The 23032-nt window shown below is 35.1% G+C and overlaps 1 protein-coding gene across 1 annotated transcript; it reads right to left on the bottom strand.

Moving 5' to 3' along the window:
- Positions 1-3479: 3479 nt before the first annotated feature.
- Positions 3480-19127, bottom strand: LOC128559577 (ras-related protein Rab-24-like). Its single transcript, XM_053551669.1, has 7 exons — positions 18675-19127; positions 18453-18521; positions 11588-11734; positions 7657-7756; positions 5891-5941; positions 5427-5495; positions 3480-4516 (listed from the first exon to the last, which is right to left on the bottom strand). The coding sequence occupies exons 1-7, from the start codon at positions 18780-18782 to the stop codon at positions 4425-4427; spliced, it is 636 nt and encodes a 211-aa protein (XP_053407644.1). The 5' UTR covers positions 18783-19127; the 3' UTR covers positions 3480-4424.
- Between the last annotated feature and the right edge of the window lie 3905 nt (positions 19128-23032).

Below are 23032 nucleotides of genomic sequence, written 5' to 3'. Positions count from 1 at the left end.
ACTGGTCCTCGACGGTTATGGTCTTAACACATACTTTATACCAAATATGTCTGTATGTTGATATATGTGTGAAGCTGAAAAAAGGTTATCTTTAGTAACTAAAGTGTTTTAATATTCACCACTCAAAAATCTGATTACTGATGAAGCCTCAGTCTTATTATAATAGCCCACCTAACCTTAGCACGTTTAAGATTTATATTTTTATATTTGGGTTTTACGGCGCACCAACACAGTATAGGTTATATTGCGCCAAACAGGACTACAAATTTTGGTTTCACATTTCATTTACATCGGAATAAAAACATGAAGTATGGAATCAAAATTTGCATACCTGCTGGATTCACAGAGTTACAGCAAAACCGAGTGTTAAGACCCTATTAGTCGCCTCTTACGATCATGCAAGGGTAAGGCAATGGTTCCAATTCTTTTCATACACAGTCGTCCATAATTCCTTAGTAAATATAAAAATAATATTTCTTATAATGGAATAATTATTGTTCTGTAATCTCTTGTAAAGTGTTTTAATGTTCACCACTCAAAAATCTAATTATTGAAGAAGCCTCAGTCTTATTGTAGGGCCCACCTAACCTTAGCATTTAGGTAATACATGTATTATACTTATGGTTATTTTAATTCCTTTCGTGTCTTCTGCGCATGGAGAAAAGCCATTCAAAATAAATGACAGATTTGTTCATTGCATACAATGCAGCGAATCCTTACATCCGCGCAGTCTGGTCAGGATCCATGCTGTTCGCTTTCAAAGCCCACTGCAATTACAGAAACCGTTAGCGAACAGCATGGATCCTGACCAGACTGTGCTGATACGCAGGCTGGACTGGATCCATGCTGGTCGCAAAGCCATTATGTTGGTCTAATGGCGCGGTTCAAATATCATACAAACAGAAGGAATCTATGTTCAGACTCAATCTAAAGAAGCCTACTATTGTCGCTTTTCGCTTTCTATGCTTATGAAGGTGCAGATATTTTAAAAAGTAACCGTATGATTCTAATTAGATATAAACAGAAAAGAGCATAGATTTTTGTTAAAGAGTTTTGTATAACACATCGTAATCACATAAATTATACGAAGACTATTCAGTGAAGACCAGGTTTAGTTGTGTTTCTTTCAAGGCTTGTACGTGGATGCAACAACATACTTCTAGCCAATCCAATCCAGCACAAACTACAGGTTGTGATATTAGTCACAAACGGGATTCAAATGCGTGTCGCTGGCACCGTGTTTATATCTGTTAGCAGCTGCACCACTGGTAACATCCAAAAACATAGTCATGATTTTTAATTAGAAATAAAAAAAATTGATTTTTGCAACTACACACTAATACTAGAATCTCGACAGGTACACTGATTTCAGAGAATCGAAGTTCTTTATATCTGATTACAACAATCTTTACAGACCAAGTCAAACATTATTTGCAAGAGAGTTTCCACTTAAGATATAAATTCAAAAGATGTTGGCACCATTTTCAAAATTGAAAACAAAATTTAAACAAATTATAATATGAAAATGATTTGTAATGTGGTGTTGATACTATTACAAAACCTAAAAATCCAACATTGTTATTAAGCATTAGTTCACATCTTTACATCGGAAATACACGTCATTGTCACAGTCTGTCTTGTCCATAAACATGCTATAACAGTATATTTATGGCTTGTTTTAATTTTATTTAACCGTTTTATTACTGCCAAATTAGCCCCATGTGGTTCTGGGACGATCTATGTATAAAAAGAACTGGAACAACTGCCTTACCCTTGCATGATCGTAAGAGGCGACTCATAGGGTCTTAACAGTTGGTTTTGCTGTAACTCGGTGGTTCCAGCAGGTATGCAAATTTTGATTCCATACCTCATGTTTTTATTTCGATGTAATTGAGATGTGAAACCAAAATTTGTAGTCCTGTTTGGCGCCATATAACCTATACTGTGTTGGTGCGTCGTAAAACCCAAATAAATAAATAAATACTGCCAAATTAAATATAGAATTTAAAAGTCTTGGTCCTGCACAACGTACATCTCGTAATGTTTACCGCTGTTTCCGCACAATTTTCCTCGGTTAAGACGTGATTTTCAAGACACTTGCTGTTAATTTTAGTCATACCCTTTGAATTCGTTCGAATATTATAGCATACATTAATTCTTCACTTTCATTTTTCCTTACCTCTGGTTAGTGTGTGTCTGTGTTTATCTCATTTCTGCTCCTGCACACCTGAATTCGGCTTATATTTTTACATGCTGGACCATGTTATCAAAGCAAACCGGTCCTAACTAAAAGCTTTTTGTGGTTATTGCAAATACGGTATGCATACTCTTATACATTAGTGGCATGGTCTCACGTACCTAATTAAAGCGCGTTTCATTAAAATGTCTTTTAACAGTAATCTCAAAAACAAGATGGCGTCGTTTTTAAAAAAGATGAAAAAAGTGCTTTTTATCTATTTATTAGTTCTCTTTCAACGTCACTTCTGTAGATCTGATTTATGAAATGCAATTTTATGTACCAAAATTAACAGATGATAAACTTAATGAAGAATAGGTGACTCTATAGTTATAGTGCAGTTTAATGGAAAATAATTACTGCTATTAGTGCAGTTGCATGGTGTAAAAATCACGCTGTTTGTTGTAAAACCATCAAACTTGGTAGAAAGTAAGGATATGTTGTCTTATATTCAAAAATGAAAGGAAACTCGAAAAACATCAAAACGGCCGAAATTATTCAAATACATGAAATATATGAAGCAAATGGAGGATCATACACCCTCAGGGAATATCTTTCCAGCAATTTTTTTATATCTATTATTTTTTATGCAGAAGATTATTGCACACACTTTTTTTAATGAATTTTCAACCATTTATTTATTTTTTTTTTAATTTAATATATCATTACATAAATCGAGTTACTTCTCTGTCTGAAAAGTCAAGCTAACTCGATATTCTTATTTATCCTACTTATATGCAAATTAGGCAAAAACCACGGGGTGTGATAAATTTTGCTTTTTCAAGTCAGTGACTTGATATAGCTTGCCGGACTACTTTTTTCATCTTTTTTAAAACGACGCCATCTTGTTTTTGAGATTACTGTTAAAAGACAGTTTAATGCCACGCGCTTTAATTAGGTACGTGAGACCATGCCACTAATGTATAAGAGTATGCATACCGTATTTGCGATTACCACAAAAAGTAACGGAAACGGAACACTTTTGTTCAGGATTTTAGCTTTCTCAACTTACATGAAGGAATATATTGAATAAAAGCATCGAGGAATCGGTTTGCCTGTTTTGTTCTGTCAAGCGGCAGTGTGGCGTGTGTTTAAGTCACGTCTAACGTATGCTTGGTGAGAATGGGTATCAGACTTGCAACTGAACTTCGGATAAAACTTCACTTGGCAGCAAATTAAAATTATTCATTCATGTTCAGCAGAACAGAGAGGTCGGGTACAAAACAAAACAATATAAATTAGCCTTTGTTTTTCCACGTTTATTTTATAATATTTGGGATTTTAAAAACTATTTGTGTAATTTGGAGGGCGTACTAATTTTTAAATTTCTATGCAAGGCAGACTCAGATCTAGTTGGTGGTAAATTTTGAATTTTAATTAAAAATGTTTTTAGATCAGAAGGAAGGATAAATGGAACATTAGGTTACAGTCTTATAAATTTAAATTTATTAGGCTTTTCTATGAAAAAATTAAAATCTCGTCTAGAGCCTCGACTTTTATATTTTCTTCGACTCACTTAATAAATTTAAACTTATTAGACAGTAACCTAATATTCTCTATAAATCAAAGTTATTATTTACAGATACATATCAACAAGCTCTGAGAATCATCAAACAGAGACCAAATCAGATGTTTGTTTACATTTTATAAACACTTTCATGGTATAAGGATATATTTAATAAGTGGTATTTGCATTTGACAAATGCCCCAAAAAATATTTCTCCTTTTCCGACCCCCTTCCTTATTCTCTTAACAACGTGATAAAAACCAAAATTCTAATACTTTTAATATCATCTTACAACAGTTACATAACAACTAAAACTATCGTGAATATTTTAAGTTTTTTTTATGCCCTCATAACTGATAACAGTATCAGTTACACCTCAAATTTCAATTTTGTATTCAGTTAATCATGAAACAGTCTTATGTGTCAAAGTAATTGCTTTACACTGAACGGTGCGCGATAAAGTTACTTTTGCAGCCGGGAAAAAGATCCGTTGCAGAGAATGCGGTAGAAAATGTTATTCTAATGAAAATGGAAAGTTGAATAGTCATTCGAGGCTCGTCCATATGGTTTTAGATTATTTTACAAGCTGGCAACCATACATTACATACAAAGTAAAACCAGTATTTGTTCATATGTTTGTTCTTAGAACTGCAAGAATAAATGGCTAAACCGAGAACATTATCATCTTATGCAACAACCTGACTCCCCTTCTCTTCGAACTCGGGGGTCGTTCTTCCAGCTCGACTGGTGTATCTTGATGGAATCATTGACGTCTGAAAAACACAACAGATAAGCTATAGATTGCAGTTCAATACTCGACTAACATTGAACTATAAATGCGGAGAGTAGACTGGGCTACTAGTTGGGATTTTAGTTGTCAAATTTTGATTCGCGAACAACAAAACAGCTGTAATCTTTGGTTTGAGCCTCAAATTCCGAACTGCACATCAGTCTGCCACTGCCCAGCTTCACAATGTCTGTAAACTGCCATCCAAACTACAAACTGCGAACTGAACTACACAATTTTATGTATAATAGATAGTTTGAGATATATTACGTTTTCTCTAGAATAAGGCAGATATATTGATTTTATGCTCTTTGTCTGACAGTTAGTAAGTCAAGTTGTCTATCTGTCTGTCTGTCTGACTTTTAGTCAGGTAGTTGGTCAGTCAACCAGCCAGTCGGAAACGTTTTTCCGGACTACTATTCTGAAACTACTGGTCGGATTGAATTGAACTTTGTAAATAGGCTCAGTGCCAACGCTAGTTTCAAATACATTATCGGCTATCTTTGGTTTATTGATTTTTTTTTTGCAGAGGTATGGCTCTTTAGACGTCATTTTTGACAATATTTGTGCGGACTACTTTTCCTTTACTACTTACTTGAAGAAACTTTAAAGCAAGCCTAGCCTAGTTGGACAAAATTAGTGGGTTCTTTGTTTGACTGACATTTGATGGAGTTATGCGCCTTTGGAAATATATATTTACACTTAAGTATCTTCATTTTATCATCGATTCTATTTATATTTGCACAGAATGTGCATTTCTATAAAATCTTATTAAGATTCAAAGTAGCCCAGACAGTAGAGGTACGTCCAGAGAGACTTAGATTTAATGAGCAACTGTGCTCAAGGCTGACTTCTTTAAATTTGTTTTTAAGCTTTTACTGATTCTAGGAATTTACTTAGCCTACTGCACACGTCATTGCTCTCCCACACAGAGTAATCCTTTGCAATCTTTTTGAATAGTGGTTCTGAAATATAAAGATGAATACAATTTATTTCAAAGTTTGGTTTTTATCATCTGTCTTTTCTTTCAAAATATTTTAGCTACACCATGGAGATGTTAGTTTTTCATTGCCAGGATTTCAACATCATGAATATGCATTCTATTGCCTATAACATATTGTCTGTACGTTTTTCGATTAAATTTTATATAGATATTCTCTGCTGCTTATGTGTGTTTCATTGTTTTCAAAAATTCAAGAAAGTTTCTGAGTATCTGTAAGCTTATGTAAAATTTTGTGTAAAAGTTGTCATTAGATCTTTAGACACATTCGTATAATTAAGGTTATAAATCATTGTCATATCGGTAATACCATATATTGTAGAAAGGCAGAAAAAATCGAAATATAATTTTCATAATTACCAATATTTTCCCCAGTTTTACTTGAAGTCTCAAAATAGTCGGTTTGTAAATCTGAAAAGAATTAAACCATATAATATTTACCACCTGGAAACTAGCAGTGTATGAGAGTTTAATGTGTATGTATAGTAGTGTGTATTACTATCAACAGGCCGTGTCAAATCTAGTTCATGGCGAGCGCTCATAAAATTTATTTGGGTATTTTTTTAAGGTATGACTATAAGCAGACTGTGTTTATATTAACTTTAAAATTAGTCCATATTAAGCTCTCAATACATTTACAATGGTGTCCGTAAAAATATAATTATCACCAGAATGTGTTTATTACTACATTTACAGTGAAGTCGTCGGCCGTATGACTATCAACAGACTGTGTTTATGTCAATTCTAGTTCTACAGTAACATTGGTGTCCACAAACGTATGTCTAACAACAGATTGGGTTTACGTTGATTTTAGTTATATCGAGTTATCACTATTTACAGTGATGTCGTCCAACGTATGACTATCAACAAAACTGTGTTTATTTTCGAGCCCGCTTGCGGAAGCGAAGACATAGTTGTTGTCCAAATGGCTGTTCGCTGTATGTGCGTGCGTGTGTGCGTCAGTCCGGATTTGTTTGTCCGGACCATAACTTTGACATGCGTGGATCAGTCTCGTTTATATTTGGCACGAATGTTAACCTCAGTGAGATGGAGTGTCATGCGCAAACCGCAGGTTCCTATCTCAAAATGTCAAGGTCACACTTTGAGGTCAAAGGCTAAATTCAATAATGACTTTGTCCGGAGCATTTCTTCTTCATGGATAGTGGGATTTTGATGTTACTTGGCACAAATGTTCACAACCGTGTGACTAAATGTCACGCACAAGAACTAGAACCCTAGTTCTAAGGTCAAGGTCACACTTAGAGGTCAAAGGTCAAATACAAGAATGACTTTGTCCGGAGCATTTCTTTTTCATGCATGGAGGGATTTTGATGTAACTTGGCACAGTTGTTCAACATCATGAGACGAAGTGTCATGTGCAAGAACCTAGAATTACTTCCCTTTGTTGTTTCTACTGGATGAAGACCACTTTTCTGTAGTACAATATGCATGTTACACCAAATTTTGAGGTGTATTTTGACCTATCTCTACTGGTATCTCTACTGGTAAGGAATTTTGTGTGGACTTAGATTTATTTAAGAATTAACTTCCTTTTGTTGTTACTATGAATAACTTAAATAGTAACTTTTTGCAATAATTTTTCATTTGGCATAAATGTTTGCCTCAGCTAGACAGGGTGTCATGTGCAACTCCTAGTCCTTTTGACAGCAGGCGGGCTCGACATTTTGCCCGTGGGCATCTAGTATTTATTATACTTCATACTGAGCTAACGCGAATATAGCACTGATGATGTGTTAAGCCAAAATTAAACATTGAATATTTTAAACAAACAGTCTTAGGGAATATCTGTAATTAATATGATAAGTAAAAACAACTGAGGATATATGTTTTATATAAATATTGAATAGCGACTCGATGATAACTCAACCTTAAAAGCGAAACTGTTAAGGTATTTTCTGAACATTCTCTATAAATTCAATTTTGGTATAAACTTATCTGTATTTATTACTGAGCAAAGTACGTTATAGGTCGTTGGTCAGTCTGAACAATTGGAAAGGATCAACGTTTCGTGAGTAAGCATACGGTGGCAATACAGCCACATGACTGACTGGGGTGAATTCTGGGCTTTCCCTAGTAACAAAATGTTCTCAATGAGAAAAAGTTACCATGTGCAAGTTCTTGAGCTCTTTTCTTGTCTACCTGTCGAAGATCCGGTTTATCCACAACCAAGTCTAATTTAGTTCCACAGAAGTAAACTTTACAGTCCTGTAAATCGACCAAAAATGTTCATATCTGGTATCTACGAAGCAAATAGTAGGTTACGTCGCAGGTAGAATAAGCTCAAATGAGCAACCGGGAGCTTTAGAAACCAGTTACTAAGGAGGCAGTAAACAGTTAGTGTCGAATAGGCCAGGGTCAAATTTACAAATAAATGTCAAATTTACGGATTGAAGTGCATATCTGAACTTTGAAATAATAATAATTGCTAGAATTAAAGTTTCAGTCGCTAGAATTGAGGTTCACTTATTTAAAAAAAAATTAGTTGAGTAGCTTTGATCTTGAAATTATGACGTAATGACTTGCAGATGCGAATACATGCCTCCGCTGAGCTAGCTTAAAGTGGAGTTGCCATTTTAGAAGGGGTCTCAGGAAAACTGGAACAGTGAAAAAACGCCATGGATGGCACATATCTTTGAGCTTATTTTCAGATTTTACAGTGTTACAGGAGTATGAAACCGTGTAGCAGTTTAGGCTATCATTTGCAGGAAATTTTCTGCAGCGATTTGAAAATTGGAAAATTTAGCTTTTTTTCGTCATCAGTTTCCGCGACCGGGAGAGCACAAAATTCAGGTCTTGTAAACAGAAAACTAGATATTAGAGATATACTGCAGATGGTTTGTAACGATAGACATACAGTCATGTTAATGTTACAATATCTTTATTTCAGGTGTGTGGTTACAGACCTCTTATGTGAGGTTTTGAAAGTTGGGTAGGCGACTCTAGGCCGAGAAGCTCTGAAAACTGTTTAATGCCTCCTAATGTTCTACAGCAGAATTGGGATGCCGCTCCTAATACAGAACTCTAACCGTACAAGCAAAATATTGCAGGTTTATAACCATCACAGAACGCATCTAATATGAGGTTACTTTTCGCTTTGCATTACATTGTCGGTCAACCTATTTGCTAGATATTTAACGGACTCTATTGATTTATTATAGCTAAATACAAAAAAAAAAAAAAAAAAAAAAAAAAAAAAAAAAAAAAAAAAAAATGGCAGTATATTTGTTAATTCTTTGTTTTTTTATTCTGGAGAACCGACACTGAAAATTCATGAATCAAGCTTTAACTAATTACTGGTAAAGGAAAGAGTTCATTTAGGCCAAGAGATAAAAGGCTCCGTAAAATGATCAGTTCCATAAGTTCAAGTACAATATAATTGGATTTTTCTGTTTCTCTGTTAAACACTGTCTGTTTATCTGCCGGAGTATCTCAAAATGGAACAATAGTCTTGGTGATGTTTCATTAGAGAACTGGAGAAAGACTAGAAGATTGATGGTTGCCGCTTCACTAACTCACCCTTAATTGAATGGGTTTAGAACCACGTGATTTGACAACTTGATTGAATTAATATGACTTCATCACCGTGTCTCGGTTATTGGAAGATTAACTAGAAATGCCCTTGCATTCTTGGAGATAACAGGAAACCTGCTTTTACAATGTTTTAGGTCCTGAATGAAGTGTCCGAAGACGATGAGATATTAAATACTTTACGATCTGATCGAAACAAACTTGAATGTCAAGAAATTTTAATACATATTTTACAATGGCACTGAAAGAACACAATACGTTCCGCATACGGATGACTATGAACAGGACTATCATTTCATTTTTATTGAAATTAGATCAGACTTTAGACCAAAATGAGTGTATATCTTTTATATTCAGCACGTTTACAAAATTGTTATTCATATATCTTATAAAACTTATTTAATTTGATATTTTCCTGAAAATTAATTAGAAAAGGGGTATCAATTTCTTTTGGAGATAAAAGTCGCATTAAATGAAAAAACAAGAAATTATATAAAAAAACCTTGTTTGTACCTAATTTAGAGAATATTAAATATATGATTCACTCTTCTGAAAATAAGATGAAATAACCATAGTTAAACCTTACCTTATCTTTTGCAAATGAAAACCAAAACAACAACAAAAAAAAAAACAAGAGGGCCATGATGGCCCTATATCGCACACCTGTTATCATTGCACTTGAGGACAAGAAGGTCCTCAGTAAAATATCAAAGTCCAAAGGACAGGAACAACAAAGGGAAGAAATTTAACCAAAAAGAAAATAAAATTCTTACAAGGTATAGATATGTCAAAATACACCTAAAAATTGGAGGTACCATCCATGTTGTACCACAGAAAAGTGGTCTCGGTTTTTCCCTACGGCCAATAATAAAAAAGTTACTAAAAATAAGCTATTTATAGTAACGTAAAAGGGAAGTAATTAAAAAATAAATATTGTAAGTGAACAAAAGAAGGATCTGCCAAATAAATCTGTTGACATAAATGAAATTTCAGATCAGCATCTTCATTAAACATAAAACCAGTCCATAGTTATCTACCCTGATTGTCTCTGTCCAACTAATAAAAATAATGAAATTTCAAATAAGTCCTATAAGTACTTACTGATATAAATCCATTTTGATTACAATCAGGGGAGGTAATCAGATATAAAATAACTCTGGAACCTACGATTGGATCTGATTTGTCATGGAATCCAAGATTTATTGTTGTTGAAGATATTTTGGAAGTTTGTATCAAATAAAACCATAAAGGAAGTCTCTATATGGCTGCAAAAGCCAAAATAGCCAATTTTGGATCTTTAAGGGGCCATAACTCTGGAATCCATAATGAAATCTGCCCGATGAAGAAAAGAAGCAAGACATCGTGGTGATACAAGTTGTGTGCAAGTTTGGTTAAAATCAAATCATAAATGAAGCTGCTATTGTGCAGACAAGGTCAAAATAGCTAATTCTGGCCCTTTAAGGGGCCATAACTCTGGAACCCATAATGAAATCTGGCCAGTTCAAGAAAGGAACCAAGATCTCGTGGTGATACAAGTTGTGTGCCAGTTTGGTAAAAATTAAATCATAAATAAAGCTGCTATTGTGCAGACAAGGTCAAAATAGCTAATTTTGGCCCTTTCAGGGGCCATAACTCTGGAACCCATAATGGGATCTGGCCAGTTCAAGAAAGGAACCGTGACCTTTTGGTGATACAAGTTGTGTGCAAGTTTGGTTAAAATAAATTTATAAATAAAACCACTATCGTGCAGACAAGGAATTGTTGACGCACGGACGCACGGACACACGCACGGACGGACTGACGATGGACGACAGACGAAGGGTGATCACAAAAGCTCACCTTGTCACTATGTGACAGGTGAGCTAAAAATAACAAAAAAAAAAAAAAAAAAAAAAAAAAAAAAAAAAAAAAAAAACAAACAAACAAACAAACAAAACTCAAACAAGTCTGAAGAAATTAATCTTTCCAATTTGAAAATTATCAATCCTTGCTTATAGAAATGTTTTGTAGGTGGGGTCGAAAAATATGCTTTATTGTTAATTATGTCTCCTACATGCAGGTACTTAAGGGGTCCAAAAACAGACTAATGGCATTTCTGAGATGGTTTTCGGTGCAGTTAAAGGGTTTTAGACATAGCGGATGTCTGCTACTTTCTAAACAGTTGGAGATGTAAAATGTTTTACTTTTCACTACGTTGGCCTATTTTTAGATTTTTTTTACATTTTCGCTTACCTCCTTAGTTTCTTTAAAGATACTTTCATGCAAAAAACTATTTGTTATGTTATTGAAATCAGGTATGCAATATGAATAACAACAGTAAGGATCAATTAGTTTTCTGAGACTTCCTGTAAACATATTTAAATTTAATTAGTAAGATACGCAAAATATGTCCAACGAACAGGTGAGGACGTGAACACTAACATTACGGAAGGTGCGTGTTTCGTCCTATTTTGTGAATAAATATAAATTTCAAACGTTTCCGCATTGCTAAAGCTTTTGGCAACTGACCTGTTCTTCAGCCAGAAGTTCAGACACCCAGTGTCTTGCATTTTCGTACGTGGACCGATCTGTCAGATCAAAGCAGACGATAGCCGCACGTGCATTTCGGTAGTACATTCGGGAAATTGAAGCATAGCGCTCGCTCCCCGCCGTATCCTATAAAGATATAATTTCTAAAAGTTTTTCAACAGCATAATAAGGTACTTTTAGCTATACATAAAAGTTTGTAAACTGAATGCTTTTTTAACAATATAAGAATGTCACAAAAATGCAGCAGATAAGACCGGAGTTGTTTATAGATTTATTGGATTAAATAGAAGTGGATCTAGGCCTTTAAAGATAAAATTTGACGCAGTCACGAAGTCAACGAAAAATACCCCCAAACGAACACTAATAATTTCATAGTATCAACGACATTTGTTGCCATAGAGACACACGTTATTACATGTAATGAGTCACGAATATTGTAATATATGAAATGTGGTGTTCAAAATAAATGAAATTTAACTTCTGAATAAAAATGTACTAAAATTATGAACTGTTTCAGAATGTCAATTTGTATGACCTGCGTCAATTTCAGTTGCCAAGCAACGCTTTTATATGAAAAAAGGCAAAACTAATTTAGTTATTGCAAGGAAATAATTATGCAAATAGATAAAGATATGTGAAGATATGAAAATAAACAATTTCATGTGTGCCTCTTCGTATCCAATACAACTGGTCTTGGTACAACTTTGCTCAAAACAGATGGTGTATTGCTTGAGTCGTAATATAGCCAAAAAAGAGAAGATTTTTGTGAACTTCAAGGAGGAAAATCGAGCGTGAGATTGAACGAAGCTGAATCGGTTTCATCCATAATATTATGATCAAAACACCATTGGCTCCGTTACAGCGTCCATGCTCATTCTAATTAAGCAGCTTCGTTAGTTACCTAGCAACAAAAAGCTTTTCATGTATTTAAAAACTGAATAATAAAATCTATATTACTACAAAATAGAACTAAACCCGTTAAGTATTTGTCATTCAACAACAAAAAGCAAAAAGAAAGAAAACACCTTAGTAATACACATGAGCCGTGCCATGTGAAAACCAACATAGTGCGTTTGCGGCCAGCATGGATCCAGACCAACCTGCGCGCAGTCTGGTCAGGATCAATGCTGTTCGCTTTTAAAGCCTATTGCAATTAGAGAAACTTTTAGCGAACAGCATGAATCCTGACCAGTCTGCGCGGATGCATGGCCGTGCAGACTGGTCAGGATTCATGCTGTTCGCTAAGAGTTTCTCTAATTGCAATAGGCTTTAAAAGCGAACAGCATTGATCCTCCTGACCAGACTGCGAGCAGGTTGGTCTGAATCCATGCTGGTCGCAAATGCACTATGTTGGTTTTCTCATGGCGCGGCTCATATTTACATAATCTCACTTTTAACCATCGACCTTCGTATTATGTTAATAGTAAACTACTTATACGGTAGTGGTATGCACTTAAAACTTTTATGAAAAAGGGATGTAATAAGCTATTCTACTGAAATAAGCGTTGTGAGACATCGCTGTCTGAAGGGGTCTATTCTAAATATAATTAAGTCTGCAAGTTATAGGAAATTGCTTGACTGCATTAACATATCTGTAATACATAAATACTCTTCCTCTACATTTCCCCAGAAAACACACAGACACAAAACATTCTAGAATTAAATAGATTAATGATTAAACATTGACTTTCTTAAAGAGAAATGTGAGTCATTTTTCCTTTTTATTTTTTACTTTAGTCCATTAACCTGCTGGCAGCAAGTAATTCTTCGTTTGTGACCAGTGCCAGTAGTTTACCATGTCTCTCCAGTCGCTCCTGCTCCTTCTTTATCTATATAAATCCGCCATTTTGGATTGGGAGGAGTCAATTTTTGAAATCACTAGGGCGTGAACGGTATGTTTACGTATCTATACAGTAGCAGACGATTAAATAGGGAGCTGCACCCTGAGGTGAGTCATCAAGAAACAATAGGGAGAAGCTTAAATGTGATCCATCACGTTCAGGGATAATAGTATAAACAATAGAAAGGGTTCTATTCCAAGGATCTATGCTCAGTTTCGCTTTATATTATTACGATCTATTCAATTATGAAACGATATTTTATTTCTTTTGTTTTTTAAAACAAAGGACCACTCCTTAATATTATATTCAACGGTGTTTTATATAAACTCAATTTAACTTATTTATTTCAATTATTTTTAAACATTCAAAATGAAACCATATCTCTTTTCACAGAATAGTAGAGGATCTATTATCATACACATTTCTATAGAACCATTATAAAGGTTCACCGAGTTAGTGTAAAATGATACCATCCCTTTGTGCTTACACCAATACAGCTTCTAAAGACTTTATTTTTTCAATTATGATAAAAATTTATGAATTAGATTTTCTATCTGTTTATTGTCTTTTATTAATATTAAGGTGTATTCTTTAACCAAACTTACATTTATTTTCAATAATGACAGTCATTTATATTTATTTAAAATTCGTGATTTAATTCAACTAGAAAATGCTTTTGTAAAAAAGCGCATGTCTTCCCCAATGCAAAGTCCTATAGGCAAGAAGTCAATAGGGGTCAGGAGCGAAAGTCAAAGAGACACTGATGGTTGGCTGCAATAGGGATCATCTACTTGGCATGTCCAGTCATCCCGCTAAATTTCAACACTCGTGGCCTAGTGGTTCTCAAGTCACTGTTCAGGCTCCTGTGACCTTCACCTTTGATCAAGTGACCTCAAAATAAATAGGGGTCATCTACTCTGCATGTCCAATCATCCTATTAAGTTTCAACATTGTAGGTCAAGTGGTTCTCAAGTTATTTCCAAAAAATGATTTTACATGAACAGGCCACTGTGACCTTGACCTTTAATAGACTGACCCCAAAATCAATAGGGGCCATCTACTCTGCATGTTCAATCATCCTATGAAGTTTCAACATTCTGGGTCAAGTGGTTCTCAAGTTATTGATCGGAACTGGTTATCAATGTTCAGGCCCCTGTGACCTTGACCTTTAACGGAGTGACCCCAAAAACAATAAGGGTCATTTACTCTGCATGAACAACCATCCTATGAAGTTTCAACATTCTGGGTCGAGAGGTTCTCAAGTTAATGATTGGAAATGGTTTTCCATGTTCAGGCCCCTGTGGCCTTGACCTTTAACAGAGTGACCCTAAAATCGTTAGGGTTCATCTACTCTGCATGACCAACCATCCTACGAAGTTTCATCATTCTGGGTCAAGTGGTTCTCAAGTTACTGACCGGAAATGGTTTTCAATGTTCGGGCCCCTGTGACCTTGACCTTTCACAGAGTGACCCCAAAATCGTTAGGGGTCATCTACTCTTTATGACCAATCATCCTATTAAGTTTCAACATTCTGGGTCAAGTGGTTCTCAAGTTACTGACCGGAAATGGTTTTCAATGTTCAGGCCCCTGTGACCTTGACCTTTAATGGAGTGACCCCAAAATCGATAGGAGTCATCTACTTTGCATGTACAATCATCCTATGAAGTTTCAGCATTCTGGATCAAGTGGTTCTTTAGTTATTGTTCAGAAATGGTTTTTAATGTTCAGGCCCCTGTGACCTTGACCTTTGACGGAGTGATCCCATAATCAATAAGGATCATCTATACTTGATGACCAATCATCCTCGTAAGTTTCAACATTCTGGGTCAAGTGGTTCTCTAGTTATTGATCGGAAATGGTTTTCAATGTTCAGGCCCCTGTGACCTTGACCTTTGATGGAGTGACCCCAAAAACAATAGCGGTCGTCTACTCCAGCAGCCCTACAACCCTATGAAGTTTGAAGGTTCTAGGTCAAATGGTTCTCCAGTTATTGCTCGGAAATGAAGTGTGACGTACGGACGAACGGACGGACGGACAGGGCAAAAACAATATGTCTCCTGGGGGAGACATAAATATACCTGTTGGACCAGAAATCATCATGGTAAAGGGGTGTTGGAGAACCACCATGTTCTTAGGATCCTCTTGTAATGTTTCCTGAGATGGGAGCTGCTGCTGCTGCTGCTGCTGACTGATAGTACTGAGTCATAACTGATCGTGTTCAATCACGCAGACTCCTTTTATTGTCTTTTGTTAATATTAAGGTGAGTTGATATAAAACAGAGTCTGCGTGTTTGAACACGATCAGTTATGACTCAGTACTATCAGTCAGCAGCAGCAGCAGCAGCTCCCACCTCAGGAAACATTACAAGAGGATCCTAAGAACATGGTGGTTCTCCAACACCCCTTTACCATGATGATTTCTGGTCCAACAGGTATATTTGAATTAAATCACGAATTTTAAATAAATATAAATGACTGTCATTATTGAAAATAAATGTAAGTTTGGTTAAAGAATACACCTTAATTTTAATAAAAGACAATAAACAGATAGAAAATCTAATTCATAAATTTTTATCATAATTGAAAAAATAAAGCCTTTAGAAACTGTATTGGTGTAAGCACAAAGGGATGGTATCATTTTACACTAACTCGGTGAACCTTTGTAATGGTTCTATAGAAATGTGTATAATAATAGATCCTCTACTATTCTGTGAAAAGAGATATGGTTTCATTTTGAATGTTTAAAAATAATTGAAATAAATAAGTTAAATTGAGTTTATATAAAACATCGTTGAATATAATATTAAGGAGTGGTCCTTTGATTTAAAAACAAAAGAAATAAAATATCGTTTCATAATTGAATAGATCGTAATAATATAAAGCGAAACTGAGCTTAGATCCTTGGAATAGAACTCTTTCTATTGTTTATACTATTATCCCTGAACGTGATGGATCACATTTAAGCTTCTCCCTTTTGTTTCTTGATGACTCACCTCAGGGTGCAGCTTCCTATTTAATCGTCTGCTACTGTATAGATACGTAAACATACCGTTCACGCCCTAGTGATTTCAAAAATTGACTCCTCCCAATCCAAAATGGCGGATTTATATAGATAAAGACTGGCAGGAGCGACTGGAGAGACAGGGTAAACTACTAGTGCCGACCAAGATCAGCCTGCAAGATCATGGTCTGCACTGTTCGCTATTCAGTCAGTAAATTTTCAGTGAACACCTCTTCGAATAATAAATGGTATTGTCCAAATTGAATGTTGGACCAGTTCATTTTAGAAATTTAGCAGGGTAAAGGTTAAGATACAGAATGGCATTTTATTTAGATTACAAAAACCGTAAAATGGTGAAGTATTAAGGTATTTTACTCATAATTTAACAACTATAAATTGTCGCAGACTCCTATGGTGTTTCATTGATAGTTACTCCCAAATGCGTAGATAGCTTTCTTAAACATTTATTTATTTATTTGTTTATTTGGGTTTTACGGCGCACCAACACAGTATAGGTTATATTGCGCCAAACAGGACTACAAATTTTGGTTTCACATCTCATTTACATCGAAATAAAAACATGAGGTATGGAATCAAAATTTGCATACCTGCTGGAATCACAGAGTTACAGCAAAACCAAGTGTTAAGACCCTATTAGTCGCCTCTTACGATCATGCAAGGGTAAGGCAATGGTTCCAATTCTTTTCATACACAGATCATCCCAGAACCACATGGGGCGCTTTCTTAAACATAATCAGCCGTTTGTTCGTATACATTGTATCTTAACCCTTAACCTACTAAATTTCTATAATGAACTTGCCCAGCTTTCAATTTGGACAGTACGATTAACTATTAAAAGGGGTGCTTACCAAAAAAGATACTGACTTTATGGCGATCATGATCTGCACTGGTCGCAAAGGCAGAATCAGTCGTGTCAAGCATGATATGGGTTGAATATATTTTATCAGGTAAAACATAAAGATATGCTCAGAAAATAATTTCAAGTGGTATTAATTTCCTTCTTGTAAAACAAAAATGAAAAATGAAATAAAAAAAGAATGGTAAAAGCTACTCACCTCAAACATTTCACTCGCATATTATAAGATAATAATGTCTCTGAAATTTACCTCTAGTGCGTTCCCCAATTATTTAAGAGCAAACCAAAAATATGAGACTAATCGCTAAGTAGTTTAATTTTGAGACGGATACATTTTTTGACATTTGTAAATAACTCAAATGGGCTACTTCCGGGATGAAGTGTACTACTTTCGATTTGAAATATCTAATTCAGTGAAGAAGTGGACACAAAGTTATAAACTATAATATCTTTTTGCCTACAATGTAGTAACGCACCCAAAAGAGGTTTCAGTTCTACGCTGATGGATCCCACTAATATAAAGATTAACGCATCAAGTAACATTCGAAGGGTAAAAGCATAAGCCAATTACACTTTTGCTAAACTCCCCTTTTATCAACGTTACAGTATGTGTGCAGATTCTGCAACCATGGAAGTACATCTGAAACATTTTTGCAAGACTTCCTTTATCAGTAAAGTTAAAGTACGTGCGACTCACCGAGGATAGATCCAGGAATTTGGTTAAGCGCTAGTAAGTGTGCCTCAAATGTTACGATCTGATGTATATTTTAACATGAGTATTAAATATAATAAAAATTGTGTATTTTGAAATAAAGCATTTTGCGTTTTAAATTTTGAAAATCGCAGTTACAAATGTTACTAAAATATTGCTTGGCAAGCAAAATTACTCATCAGTTTAAAAAAAATGTTTGTTCGCAGTTTTTGAAAAGGTATAGGGGTGGCTGGTGCGTCTGGTGTGAACCGCCTGGATCTGCCTTTGTACATAGAACAACTGAAACATTTTGCATGTCTTCCTTTGTAAAGAACTTTAATAAGTAACGGTACAATGTGTGATATCCAGCAACAAACTTCAACTAACCTTCCATTATACTAGTAAGTAAAATGAGAATATTTGTAATACGTACCCAACAACCAAGTACAACAGAAACGTTTTGTAAGACTTCCTTTTTAGCAGCAAAAGAGCCGGCTATTGTCTGAAATTAGATAGAAGTTGTTGTTTCTAGTAAATCAGCTCTCCTAATAGCATTACAGTTATTATGAAATTTAATATCATTTTAAGGATTACCTTTGCAAATTAAGATAAAATAAAATGTAAAATGTATCATTCTATTATAATAAGAACGTACCGCTTGTGTGTTGTTGCTGAATTGCCCATGTAGATATCTCTCCAACAAGCAAGTCTTTCCGACGCTTGGACTTCCAAGAAGAACTACCTTACAGTCAATTGTAGCCATTCCCAAACGTCTACACTGTCAAATGTTTCAAATAACTGTATCTCCGAATTCGATATAAATATATTCGAATCGATGTTATACACTACTGACCTAAAATGATTATCACTTTAAAATAAAATTAACACAACATTATACTGGTTGTAACTGAGCCAATTTATCTAAGATCGGCTGACAAAGGGATGGCTATTTTAGAACACATTTCCTTGAAAAGTAGTACAATATGGCTCCATGTATTTGCTTACTCGGCGAAAACAAAAGCAATAGAAATGTATCAATTTACCGTTACGCTTCCTGAACAAATATTCATGTGACAAACCACTTATCATGTTCAATTGTGATATATCCATATTTAAAACTGATTAAATCTAATTTCGCGCAAGTAGTTTACTTAGTAATTTAACTTCCGTAATGTTTTATCGCAATAATTGGATATCAAATGAAAACATTTTCCGGTGTAATGTAAAATTTCATGTCTTAAAGGCGGTTAATCATATGAGCCGTGCCATGAGAAAACCAACATAGTGGGTTTGCGACCAGCATGGATCCAGACCAGCCTGCGCATCCGCGCAGTCTGGTCAGGCTCCATGCTGTTCGCTTTTAAAGCCTATTGGAATTGGAGAAACTGTTAGCGAACAGGATGGATCCTGACCAGACTGCGCGGATGCGCAGGCTGGTCTGGATCCATGCTGGTCGCACACCCACTATGTTGGTTTTCCCATGGCATGGCTCATATTTTGAATATTTCATAACTTTATTTGAAGCTTTTATAGCACTTGCCTTATCTGATCAGAAAAGAAACAGGAATTGTAACAAGCAAAACAGGAATTGTAACAAGCAAACACATTTTGTAAAATATATTGCTTAAACTTTTTAAGCACAAACTAAAGTTTAAGCTAGGTCCAGCCGTACAGTAAAAAGAAACACTGAAGTTGATTTTATATGAAAAGTATATTCAACCATTTCATAACCATGGAGTGATTTTAAAAATCGGGCCCCTGTTTAAAGCAAAGAAGTATAAAATTATTTTTTATAGCTCTTTGGTTTAAAGAGATATGACGTTTTTTTGCCGGTTTTGAAGATTCTTTCACTTACTTATAGCGAGATAGTGTCATATATACTTCCTATGCCAAACTTGGTGGAAATGAACATGTTGAAAAAAAATAACCAACATGTGGACGAGTACTTATATGTAGCTTTAAATAATGGGAAGAAGAGAGAATTTAGTTCGGTCAAAGTCAAAGACATGCTGATTATGTTTCATCAGTAAATGTGTAATATAGGTTTGGGTCTCAAGATGAAGTGTCAAATTCATAGCATTTTAAGCTCTAGTGGCTTGACTTTCGTCGGTAGTAAATTGGAGATATTGAAACCATTTGCTTCACCGATTATTCTCAAATAGGAAAGCTTTCAAAAGAATCATAACGCATTCCACTGAGTGATCTATTTAGCGATCTATTATATATGCGTTCCATTAAGCGATCCATTATGCGATCCATTAAGCGATCCATTATACGATCTATTATGCGTTCCATTATACGATCTATTATGCGTTCCATTGAGCGATCTATTGTGCGCTCCATTAGCGTGTTGTTAAATGACACATGTATGCTAACTTGCGATCCATTAGCTCATTTGCATGTGAATTTGGAACACGGTTTTGATGGTGTTTATTGGGTTAACAACTCGCTTGCGGATCATGGTTTTAGTGGTGTTTATTGACAGTGTTTATTGGGCATTTTTTTTTGTTTGGGAATGTTTAATGTATTAAGGGGAATATACTCTTTAAGTTTTGGAATGTGGCATTCCTTGACCACCGTATCTTTTCTTATGCACTACTTTGTAAACAAACTAAATAATGTGTTTTAGCTTACATATGCGAAATGAAAAGCAAGACAGTGAACTTATTTCACATTCTTTCTTTAAATTAGAATCTGTAGGAGATTGATAAATGTTTGGACAAGGTGAAGCACTGTTATTTTCGCACAAAAAAGTATTAATTGTTGACTTTGAATGTACACAATAAGTCTTATGTAATTCAACAATAACTTTCTTGTTTCAGTTTTTCTCATTTTTATTTTAGTGAGCAATCCTTTGTGTACTTATAACAGTTGAAACAGTATCCATTTCATGTACCAAAATCTTGTACTTTTTTTGCAGGTAAATTTTATTATACCCCACCCACTTTTTTCTAATTTCAAAGTATGCGTCCCCTTAAGTTGTTACAGTGCTTAACGTATTATCAAGGTCTAGCAATGACGTGGCATATCAACACTTCCGGCCGTTGTATCAGTCTTGCCTATTTTCATTGTGTGATCCTGGAGCTTTTATATTAATTTTTGTTTGATAGTCCACGATGACCAAACTCAAACTGCTGAACATAGACAGAAAAGACGAATGACGGTACTCAAAGATATCAACATATTTCTCCAGTGGATATGCTTTCTACGGAACAAATCGGTAAGGATCGTTATCCAGAATATCGACATATTTCTCTGGGAGGATTGGGGTGGGGTACATCAGAAAAAGCGGTTTTTGACCAAATGTCAGGGCCCGATTTTTTGCTTCCGTTTAATTCGTTACACCATTAAACTATAAATGGACTGATTAGTTTTCCACTTAAAAATTAACAAATTGTTAATGAAAAACTCTAATTGTAGGCTTAAAATGTTCAGTTTTGTTGACAAACGTGGAACGAGGCATTTTGAATAGCAAAGATTAAAGATTCTCCTGCCTTGTAAGCATATATTGACACGTTTTACTTAAGAATGAATTACGTTCATCAATACTATTTACGCATGAGTGGTTTCACTGCATGTTTGTCTCTAGCACTCATTAGCGCTTATTAAGATCGTTTGTTTGATAACCTACTCGCCCATGTTTAGTCTGATAACAAGGGAGTATAGCAGGATTTTACGCATAAGTAATTTCACTTCTGGTTTTTCTTCAGCACTCGTTTTCGCTCTTTTTGTTTGATACCCTACTTACCTATGTTTAGTCTGGTAATGAGGGCGGCTGACAGGCTTTTACACATAGATGAGTTTACTTCCGGATTTACTCGCTCCTCAAAAAATTTTGTTTCATACCTTGAGTGGCTATGATGAGGGAGTATGACAGGATGTTGCGCATGAGTGATTATTCTTCCCGTTTGTCTCTATCACTTCTTAGGGCGCGTTAAAACTTTCTGCTTTTGTGCCCTACCTGCTTGTCATGTGGATGTATAACAGTGTTTTACACATGAGTGATTTCACAACCGGTTTGGTTCTAGTACATGTTAGTACATGTTAACATTTTGCGTGATACCCTACTTGATACCCAGCTTGCCTGTGTTTAATCTGGATGCTACGCATAAATGAATTGACTTTAACTTGCAAGCACTCGTTAAGACGTGTTATGACCTTATGTTTGATTTCCTACATGTCAATGTTAAATGATTGGGTATGGCAGGATATTACATATTAGTGATTTGTTTCGGCATTTTTTTTAACTCCAACATTTTTAAAAGAGGAGATAAACCCATCAAAGGTATGCATTGCCTGTAACTAACGAGAACTTTTCAATGGTAATGGTCACCAAAACTTTTGCATGGCTTCAAGCCGCTTACTAAATTTCATAATAAACACCAAAGACTCTTTTAAAAATAAATACCCAAAATATCAAATTTGGCCCTGATGAGCCTCAGTTAAATGATCTACTCTCTGACTGGCTCCCGACTGCGAAGTGAAACAGCTAAAAACAGCGGAAAAAATCAATTTTGGTATGAAAGGAGGGGTAATTTTAACAACTATATTTAGCCTCGTTTAGTGTAGCTTTTCTCCAGATTGTTCAAAATAGTTAAGTGACCTATCAAGTATAAAAAACCTTTAAATATGAATAGAAAAAACGACTGTTTTCACAAATAGTCGACTTTTGAATTAAAGGGAAAACAAAACTTTTCATCTGTGTGTTAGACTTATTTTGTTAATCGTTTGGTGAACTACGTCTGATGAAATAGTCCACGGTGATTGCGAACTTCCTGATTAGGATTAGGACTGTGACGCAAACGTGATGTTGTTCAAAAATAAAGTCGCGGATGCGTATTTACATATAATCCACTTTTCTTTAGAGTTAGTCATTGGATGTCTAAGAGGGAATGTCAATATAAAATTGAATCTTCAAGTCTTCAGTTGCATCTTTTATGTTCACTTTATTTTGCTTGAACAGCATTTATTTAAAGTGATGTTGAATCTTTTTTTTTTTTCATTCATTAATGT

Source organism: Mercenaria mercenaria, chromosome 9, assembly GCF_021730395.1.
Source record: "Mercenaria mercenaria strain notata chromosome 9, MADL_Memer_1, whole genome shotgun sequence".
Lineage (NCBI taxonomy): Eukaryota > Metazoa > Mollusca > Bivalvia > Venerida > Veneridae > Mercenaria > Mercenaria mercenaria.
The sequence above is the reverse complement of the archived record's forward strand: the minus strand, read 5'-3'. Positions and strand labels throughout refer to the sequence as shown.

Excerpts from the sequence above, each read along its gene's own strand:
- LOC128559577 (XM_053551669.1), bottom strand. The coding sequence starts at position 18,782 with ATGGCTACAATTGACTGTAAGGTAGTTCTTCTTGGAAGTCCAAGCGTC. Across the intron at positions 18,522-18,674 it reads TCAGCAACAACACACAAGCG|ACAATAGCCGGCTCTTTTGC; the intron begins GTACGTTCTTAT and ends ATCTAATTTCAG. Across the intron at positions 5,496-5,890 it reads TAAAACTGGGGAAAATATTG|AACCACTATTCAAAAAGATT; the intron begins GTAATTATGAAA and ends TTTATATTTCAG.